A 9694-nucleotide genomic window follows, 5' to 3' on the forward strand; every position below is an offset into this window, starting at 1 on the left:
AGGTGTAGCTTGACACTGATTCACAAGCAGCAATATATGCCTGTAAGGTTGTTGTACTTGACACCCTTGATGTGTTCCATGGCCTCACCACGCTTATCCTTCTATGTGATGTGCTTGCAGGGTGCCATGGTTGATACTGTGGCATATAGCAGTCTATTCTGCAGGTAATTCTCACTGCTTTCAAAACTGAGGGCAAGGTTTAGATTTGTCAACAGTAACAATTAAGTTGTTCTATTTCATCTTTGGATGCAGGTGTCTTGAATTGAGCACAGTAAATACATACATGGATATTAAGCAATTAAGAGTTGAATGTTTATTTAAAAAGATGTGGGTGATTAAGTCTCTTATGTTTTCAACAGTTAGTAGTGGATCTGTTCTCAATGTTGCTGCACTCCTGGCATCTGGTACTCAAGTTACACCTCAGATTGCAATGGCTGCACAGATGGCAGCTCTCCAAGCCAAGGCTCTGGCTGAAACTGGCATAGCAGTACCTAGTTACTACAACCCAACTGCTGTTAACCCAATGAAATTCGCAGAACAGGAGAAGAAACGCAAACTCCTCTGGCAGAACAAGAAGGAAGGGGTGAGTTCTGAGTACAATATATCAGTATTTTATATATGTATAGTTTTGTCTGTGGTAGAAAAAGCATTCATACAAACATATACACTTTTAAAAAATTGTTTTTAATCTTGTGTGGTGTAAAGAGTTTAAACCCTGGGAGATGGAAAATCATAGAAAGTAATGGGCAGGGAAAGTAAGTATTTAAAATGAGGGATAGATTTAGGAGGAGGATCAAGATTGGAGTTAGCTGAACAATAAGACTCGACAGATGAAATATTTTTGTGTGATGGGGCTGACAATAATAGCAAGAAGAAACACTTCTTTCAGTGTTTGGGACCTGTGCTATTGATCAATGTTGCATGTGTGGTTGTAGGTTGTTTCATGATGTCAAATATTTGACATCAGTGGGCATGCATATTTTGTGTTCCAAATTGAAAATAACCTTCCTAACATTTAGATTTTGCTGTTACTGATATTGATGATTAGATAGTTTCATCTCAAGACTATACACTACAATATAATTAAACCAAGAAAATGGATATATCTGTGACTACCAAACCAAAAAACTAACTTTATTTACTCCACTAAAATTATTCACTGTTTTTAAAATGAGATTATTGAAGCTCCTAGGAGTGTCTAGGATAATTAAACAAGATACAGTATGTTTAAACAAAATATACAAAGTTTCATGAAAAGAACAAAGCAAGTTGCAGCAAAGTTAGATAGTAGCATTACAATCCTTCGGGAACCAATCATATTTGACCTGCCATTTCTAATGACTTGTTCTAATTCAGCAAAATTAGTTGGAGCAAACTGTTGTTAAGCTACAATTGTATCACAGTAAGTTTTGTGAACTACGGTCACAAGTTACTTAACAAGCAGAAATAAAAAGTTAATTATCTGTCTAATCCAACATTTTTGTAAAATATTATTTTCTATCAGTATGATGTAATGAGTGTTCATGTGCCTTTTATGCTCTGTTCAAGGATAAGTCACAGACTGCAGAATTATGGGAGAAGCTGAATTTTGGTAACAAAGACCAAAATGTAAAATTCCGGAAGTTAATGGGCATCAAGGTGAGTTGTAATGATAGCCAAGAAAGTGTTTCTACTGTAAATGTTTAAGACCTTTATCATGGGGAGACCAAGTCGAAATAGTAAGAGTTACATAATAATGTGAACCCAATGGAATAAAATGATAAGAGGATGAGGCTGAAGCTATTTGAAAGTTTTGTCTCTTTTCTAATAAATGTCATGGTTGTCAACCTGTGTGAAACAAATGCCTTGCTAGATGGAAAATAGCTTAGATAAAACTATGAATTTAAGTAGATTATCAAATGGTGTTGACTGGAATATAATATTCTGTATTGTAATCGTTTTATTTTGAAGGACGAGGAAGAGGTGGGAACACCAATCCCAAATCCTGATGAAAGTTTCAAAACTCTAAAGCAACAGGAAGAAGTATTCAGGAACTTGGATGCTCAATATGAGATGGCACGATCACAAACTCACACGCAGAGAGGCATGGGCCTGGGTTTCTCCTCTTCAATGAGAGGAATGGACACAATTTAAGAATGAGCATTGTACTTGTGCTTAAGTACATGATTTTTTTAATATTGTCTTTGTCCATGTTGGAGATTTAAAGCTTCATCTTGACTTTCACTTTCCTGTTTACTGAAAAAGCTAGCAATCTAGCTTGCATGGTTGTTGCAATGCAAAATAATTTATTAAAGGGAGTTTTGATTGTAAAGATAACTGGGTGTATCAACAATCATACTGTGATAGTTTTCTTCCTAAGCTTTGGGACTTCATTGAAGAAACATTTGAAAGCATTGTTTTGCAACCAGAGAACGGGGAAGTTCTATCCTTTTTTTTCCTTATGTATTTGGAGTAATGTATGCTAACTGGATTCAAAGCTTAATCTCATTCATATTTTGTTGTAATACTTAATGTTGCTGTATTATGTGATTGCTTTTGTACTAAAACTTGTACAGTTATTTTCATCTTTTGAAATGCAAATGATTGTGTAGTTGTAAATTTGGATTTAGTTTGTTTGTAAGTACTTATTCCAGTGCTAAAAAGCGCTTTATAGTGCATTGTTCATTATCAAGCTTTCTAGACAATAAATTGATGATTTTCAATACGTCATTGTGTATCATAGACATTTAAGATACAGGAAGGAAACTATTAGCCATCACGTGCAGACTAGTTAATTGTTCTTGCTCCACAACCTTCAAGTCCATTCCCAAGTAGAGGAAGAAATGCTCCACGCATTTTAAAACTAACACCCCTTCAAAGAATAACTCAAACTCTCACGAATGGCTGAAAAACAAATTTTCAACTCTTTTCCATGAGAATCTGCTGACCCCTTACAAATTTGCACATCTCATGTAAATATCTCTTCCTATTTACAAATGAAAATTCTTCAATCCTGAAGTTATCTGGTCCTCACAATGACCTCGTAAATCTCCTTTGCACCCTGTTTAGTGAAACAATCTTTCTGAAAAATAAGTTATCTGTGAGTTAAGCAGCATTGTAAAGGAAGCATTCTCCTTGCCTTTCTGACAATAAATGCGAAACAAAAAGCAGTTTCCTCAGGATATGGGTATTATTTTTAATGCTAATGTTTATTGCACTTTTCTCATTGCTCTAGAGAACATGTTGAGCTCCTGGCTTGAAATGCAACTTCCCACTGTACGTAGATTTTTGGGGTTTGAATCCAGGATTTTGACAATGAGGAATAGGTTAACTTTACAAGAAAGCAGTTTACAACTTGGAGGGGAACATGCAGTTGATCATATAATTGGATTCCTTGTCTTTAGTGTTAGATTGAGGGATTATTGTTGCACTGCAGGTCATTAACATTTTGCATATGGTGAAGAAAATGAACATTGTGGTTGCTGGATGAGTAACAATCATGCAGGCTCCTTTGTGCTGTGTAATGTTGAGCTGCTTTAATGCTACTGCAGATACATTTATTTAGGCACGTGTGGCTTGCAGATGGTGAAAGGGGATTGCTGCATGATTCCCAGCCTCTGACCTGCTCTTGTAGCTGTAGCACTTTTGGGAATGGTTTATTGTCAATAATTGTCATTGTCAATAGTAACCCCACAGCCCAGGATGTTGAAGGTCAGGGATTCAGCGATGGTAATGTTACTGAATATCAGGGGTATGTGATTACAAGCTCCAGCCATCCCATTCTCTTTGGGCATTCCTTTCAAAGTCCTGCTCATTAGGATACTCTTCTCAATTAATGATTCAAGACTGTTTGTCATCCTTCAACAAAAGAATTAATGACTTATTCTAGATCCCATACAAAACAAAAAAAAAAGAATGAGCATAAAGAACAAAATAACAACATTCTAATTTCTAATTGTTATTATTTCTCAAACCCAGTGTTGACCAAGTTTTTTAATCATAACATGCCGTTACCAAACCATTTTTCTCCCTGATAAAACACCCATGTCAACTATAGTACATTAGTTCAAATGTATCTTACAATGCATAATAAATACTTAGAAGCTGATGCAGTTGAAAATATGACCATAAAGATCTTAACTGCTGAATTCAAGATTGCAGAAAGGCCAGGGAATGGGATGGAAAAGTATCTGCATTAGCCATTTTGGGTGAGTCCATTTCTGATGCACCCAAAGTTCTCATCAAGCAACCGTTTATGATCAAAATAATCTCCAAAATTATTTTCACTCCAAAAGATACAAACCAGTAAATCCAGTTTACATAGGCAAATTCTTCCACAAATTTATTTACAGATTAAGCTAGAATATAAAACGTGTGCAACACCAGTGATTAGATTATGATTGGCAAATTCTAATATGAGCAGCACGATTGGATATTCACTCTGCAGTTTCCACAAGGCAGAATTGTCATCAAGCCCCATCCAGCATAACAGCAAAACCTTCATAGCTTCAGGAAATAGTTTATCCACCAGTTCTTCAGCAGGTGGTAAGTCTGTGATTTTATTGATGTGGATTGTTTTAAACTCCTCTACTTGCCTGCTAATAGAGGCATTAGCAGAATAAAACTGATGTCCTAACCATTTACTTACAGAGTACAGCATGTGATTACAATAAATAGAATTAACCTCTGTTTCAGTGGTTTCTGTCTTGATAATGAAGTTTTTAAGATTGGTCAAAAGTTGCAGTATCATGTCAGCCAACTTCTGTGCCGATATAGTTTCACTTATTAGGAGTTCCACAAAATCGAGTAACGGTATAATTGATTTCTCATGTTCCTTTTGTATTTCCGTTGGTAATAATTTAAAGTTCTGATATATTGATCTAAACTTTAGAGATAAAGGATCATTACTCAAAATCTCTGCACGTAGTGAGTTATCTATGCAAGTTTCTTCAGTTTGTTGTAAACTCGCTTCTTGCACACAGTAGTTATGATCACACTCTTTGGCAATACTATTATAGGTACAATCTAAAATTGAAGTAGTTGTGCTACATAAAATATCAGGTTGAATGCTTGGGTGTAGTGCAGAGGAACTTTCGTGGCTCCATTTATCAGGAAGACAATTTACAAACTCTTCTTTGCCAAGGAAATTTTGTAGAACCGTAACATCATATTTTTCATTCAGAACAGGGTCACTTATTCGTGCTTTCCATAAATCCTAACATGAGTGGGGGGGTGGGGTGGATAAAATAACCAAAATATTATTAGTCATTTGATTCGATGTAACATCTTTAAAAAATGCCATAATACTTTCAGCAACAATGCAGGTGAAGATGGATTCTGCAAGTTGGCAAGGCTGGTATCATTGGTCTAAACCCACAATCCTCTACTCCGGTCTCCATGTTTATACTATTACAGTCTTGCACCAAATAAACACACTCAAAACTAGCAAGAGTCAAAATTAAACTACTTGCAAACAAATTACAGATCAATAATACAAACATTAATAAAACATACTGAAGGCTAGAATGTGCTAAATAATGATTTAAGACTCATTGCCACTTAAATTATGAATGCCATCTTTCATTTAACTGTACCTGCAAGGCAACAAGAACATCCAGCTGTTGTTCCTTACTGTACATCTCAAAAGCAATTCGAAAGAGCCCCTGAATGCTGTAAAACCATAAATTGTTCACCATGGTTGGCATCTTAAGTCCTTCAAATCGAAGTTCTGAAAATAAATTATGAGGAGAAAATATAGAAGATAATTCAATCCTTCATGGTCAGTCTGAATGTCAAGGACTTAAAAAGCCCATTTCAATTCTGTATGTTTGTAACATACCAAGATATTACATCGGAGGTTACATGTGATTAGGCATGAGGAGGTCACAATGCAAGACAGTAGGAGAAAGGATGATGAATAAAGAGATACACATGGTTGAAGAATAGTAGGTTACCCATCAGAAGAAGTCAAATCAAATTGCAAAGTAATCTGGCCAGTCTGAGTGTCATACCTTGTACAGATTTACATTTAGTCTTGACAGATTCTAGCTTGTGGTTTCAAACAAACAGTTAATGTATTACCTGAACTAAAACTGAGCTTAGTTGCCAATCCTCTCCTTGCAAATTTTGCATGAATTCTTGGATGATTTTCAGTGCGAACACTAGTTTTAGCAATAACATCAGCACCAAGGAAAAGAGGAGTTAAATTCTCCTAAAGATAAAAAAGTTAATTGTAAGAAATTTGTTTCCATATAAAAAAAAAGCTTAGTCAATGTTTTTTTCCTGCAATATCTAATTTTTCTGACATTTAACATTCAAGTAAGGTAGATTGAGAGCTTTCTGACCAACCAAAAAAAAAACAACTCCAAGATGAGGCCTGGCGGTAGATCAGAAAAATCAGAGAAGTGGTGGAGATGAGAAACCATGATTCAATTCTCTACAGACCAGCTTGCCACTTGCTACACTAAATCCTAAGTTCTGTATACTTGTAATTAAATACCCAAAGTTAAGATATTTGGCCCTATTCATGAAAGAATGTGCCAAATCAGAAAAATAAAATTTTACATGTACAATTTTCAGTAATTTTGTTTATCCTAAATATAAACATTTTTTCTTACAGTTACTACCTACATGACCAAAAAATATTTTCAAAGTAATACAAGATCAGGCTTGCTGTTCAATTTTCTTCTCACAAAGAGTAAATAATAACATTCAAAATTAAATGTCTTCTGATCATGTATATTTTCCTTGCCTGGCATATTATAGGAAAATACTTAAATTAACACACAATGCCATATTTAGTCATCTAAAACAATCCAAAAATCACTGCAAGATAAATTTATCCCCCCAATACATTATTAAGATAAAGTAACTCATCTGTAAAATGGACTATAAAGCAACGCAAAGTGATGGGAGATTTATGTTTCCTGATAGCCCACAGAAATCTCAGGAACGAGAGACACAGCTATTTTTATTATGACATGACAGTCAGTACAGCAATGGTAAAGGTGACCAAAAATCACAACATAAAGGATGATTGCAGATTGTAAGTATATTATGTAAATCAGTACATCTTCATTAATTCTCCAAAGGAATTATTTATCCAAAGTAAGTTAATAGTGATGTCAAAAAGAAACTCCACAGAAAGGCAAACTTACCAATAGTTCAGGCACGATATGGTAACTAGCATCCTAGTGCATAAAGTATGATTGAAATTTTTTGTGTATCAGTATAATTTTAGACACTAAAAGCAAATACAGTGGATTCTGGTTAATTGGGACATATTGGGATCATTTTGGACCAATTAAGTAACAAATTATGTCCTTAAATAAAATACAGAACAAATCAGAATACCACTAACACTACTATAAAACTGTTAGTTCCTAATACTTATCGATGGAGGAATTCACCTGTGCAGCATCTCTTAACTAAATTAACAAAATCAGCACAGACACACAGTGCAGATAATGGACAGCCTTTATACAATGCTGTCAACAATTGCATCCTCATTTTAATTATAATATGTAAGACAAATTTTAATACCTTCAAATTCTTTGTAGTTTCTAACTTGTTGAAGTAGTGAAATCATTTCATTTTCACCCCTGACAGTTTCCGGAATCTCCAGGTCTTAATGTTTGAAACCGCAGTGAACAACACAGTTTTGAATTGTCTTGGTGCTTATCTGTCGCCAACTATCTGTGACAAAATTCACTGCTTTTTGAACGCGCACGCACACACACACACAAAACTGACGCTATTTAAAAACTTTGCTCTAAGCACAGTGTAGTGTTAAATGGCTGCACAATGGCACACTTATGACTCTAGTTAGAAACATTTTGGCAACAGTCTCCTGTTCCAATTAACCAGCATTGTGTCCTAAGGAAGGGAATCCCAGCTATTCTCTCAATTAGTTGTCTTTAAGAGTTGTCCCAAATAAGCAGCTGCCCTGAGTAAATGATGGCCTAATTGGCTGGAATTCACTGTACTCAAAATAGGCATTTCCTTCTTCACTTAATCATCAACAATTTTAAATATAGCCATTAAATAGCAACAGGATATATTTGACAAAAGAAAAAGAAATGAACTGATCAGAGAAGTTTTGTCATAATGCACAAGTACAGTGAAGTGCACGTACAATAATAAACTTGCATGTAGCAGCAACCCAGGCATATACATTCAGACAGTAACATACACAAAAACTCAAAACATCTGTGAGTAATGTATTATAATACATAAATTAATGCAAAATGGTATACATTTGGCTAGATACTCATTATAAACTTCACAAAATGACTTCTCCCACCATTATTTCCCTTTGACAATAAACTCAACTATTGTCATTTAACAAATTGCTCTCTTCCAATGAAACCAAAGTACCAATTTTTACAAACATACTGCTATTTTTTTAAAAAAAATAACATTACCACATTTCCCTTCCAAATTATAATATGGCAATCCAGTCCCAATTCAAAGCTATTAATGTGAAGGCATAGCTAATAATTAGGAAAACAAATGGGATGTTACCCTTTTCTTACAAGAGGGATTGGGTCAGAAAAGATAGTAACTTGTAGCTACAACTGCACAGTATATTGGTGGATGTAATACCACTATTGATTTATCTTAGCATTGCCTTTTTTCAAAAAGGAAGCAAAATTATTCAAATATAAGATTTAAGACTTATTGAAGAAAGTTATTATAAAGGTGCAGAAACCTCTGTGAGAAGAGGTTTACACTTGACAGCATGCTTTCCAGCATACATTGCAAAACATTCTATAGCATTGAGTACCTGTGAGAGTGATGATGACTTCAAATAACCAGAACAGGAACACAAAAATAAACATTTTAAATTCATTAAAAATAAACAGAACACTAAAGGTGAGAACATACATGATTATAATAGAAGTTGAAACTTTAAGAAAGGTTTTTAAATCCTCCATTATGCTCCTGAATCTTTGAAAACGAGAGAATGGTTGGATAATCAGTTGGTGAGTCTTTTTCCATTATACCCTGCCTTTCATTTGTTCCAGAAATAACAATTTTCACGTGTTGCTGGTGTTACATCTCAGGGTCTAGAAGGTCCTTCCGCCCTAATTTATCCATTGCAAAATATATTCTGAAATCCGTATACAGGGTACTGTATTTCAATCTTCTCTGTACTTTATTCATATAAGCCACAGTGATAAATAATTATTAATTAATGTCTAAATGTTACAAATTATATTTTACACTAGTTAGAAAAATACATTTTAGCTTAAGAACTTCTACCTGGTATAAATATAATAATATTACTTGAAATACTAACCTCCGCCTCAAAGTTCTGGCACAACGTAACCGAATTGGACGAGCTCAGGAAAACAAATCTAAATTTCCTGACACCCACATTCCATTCTGGAAAGCAAACAGGCGCTCGTTCAACAGAAACCATGTTCGAACGTCGCACTTTCTATGAAAGGATCTCAGAACGGAAGGGCCACAGTTTCTATCCAGTAAGAAAATAAAATCACCTAAAGCGCAATAACTAAATCAGCGGCTGATGTCTTCCCGGTTGAGAACTCCATCAGCATTTGCAACGAAGTCCCATTCGCCGTTTGGTTGTAAACTTCAATGGATTCGTCATTTACTTCAGAATGGCGACAGATATACAACCGTCCATCTGCATATGCCTCCAGAAGTTCACAAAACAGCTTTACCGCTGCAGAAGGACATCGTATACTGT

General features: G+C 35.0%; 2 protein-coding genes across 4 annotated transcripts in view; one reads left to right on the forward strand and one right to left on the reverse strand.

The window, feature by feature from the left end:
* rsrc2 (arginine/serine-rich coiled-coil 2) overlaps positions 1 to 2704 on the forward strand; it is a 27671-nt gene extending 24967 nt beyond the window's left edge. For both annotated transcript variants that reach the window (XM_073065554.1, XM_073065555.1), the window contains 3 exons: positions 360 to 583; positions 1549 to 1638; positions 1951 to 2704. In XM_073065554.1, the coding sequence (XP_072921655.1) occupies positions 360 to 583; positions 1549 to 1638; positions 1951 to 2133 (497 nt within the window). In that variant the 3' untranslated portion in view covers positions 2134 to 2704. The remainder of the gene's footprint in view (positions 1 to 359; positions 584 to 1548; positions 1639 to 1950) is intronic.
* LOC140738340 (uncharacterized) lies at positions 1951 to 9409 on the reverse strand. 2 transcript variants are annotated; one of them, XM_073065556.1, is made up of 5 exons: positions 9281 to 9409; positions 7137 to 7169; positions 6061 to 6190; positions 5574 to 5707; positions 1951 to 5194 (listed from the first exon to the last, which is right to left on the reverse strand). In XM_073065556.1, exons 1-5 carry the CDS (start codon positions 9401 to 9403, stop codon positions 4322 to 4324), a joined length of 1293 nt encoding a protein of 430 aa, XP_072921657.1. In that variant the 5' UTR covers positions 9404 to 9409; the 3' UTR covers positions 1951 to 4321. The 2 variants fall into 2 exon arrangements, with proteins under 2 accessions (XP_072921657.1, XP_072921658.1); XM_073065557.1 differs by lacking the exon at positions 7137 to 7169.
* Between the last annotated feature and the right edge of the window lie 285 nt (positions 9410 to 9694).

Source organism: Hemitrygon akajei, chromosome 14 (genome assembly GCF_048418815.1).
Source record: "Hemitrygon akajei chromosome 14, sHemAka1.3, whole genome shotgun sequence".
NCBI classification, from domain to species: Eukaryota; Metazoa; Chordata; class Chondrichthyes; order Myliobatiformes; family Dasyatidae; genus Hemitrygon; species Hemitrygon akajei.

Excerpts from the sequence above, each read along its gene's own strand:
- LOC140738340 (XM_073065556.1), bottom strand. The coding sequence starts at position 9,403 with ATGGTTTCTGTTGAACGAGCGCCTGTTTGCTTTCCAGAATGGAATGTG. Across the intron at positions 7,170-9,280 it reads GCCAGAACTTTGAGGCGGAG|GATGCTAGTTACCATATCGT; the intron begins GTTAGTATTTCA and ends TTTATGCACTAG. Across the intron at positions 5,708-6,060 it reads TAAGCTCAGTTTTAGTTCAG|AACTTCGATTTGAAGGACTT; the intron begins GTAATACATTAA and ends ATTTATTTTCAG.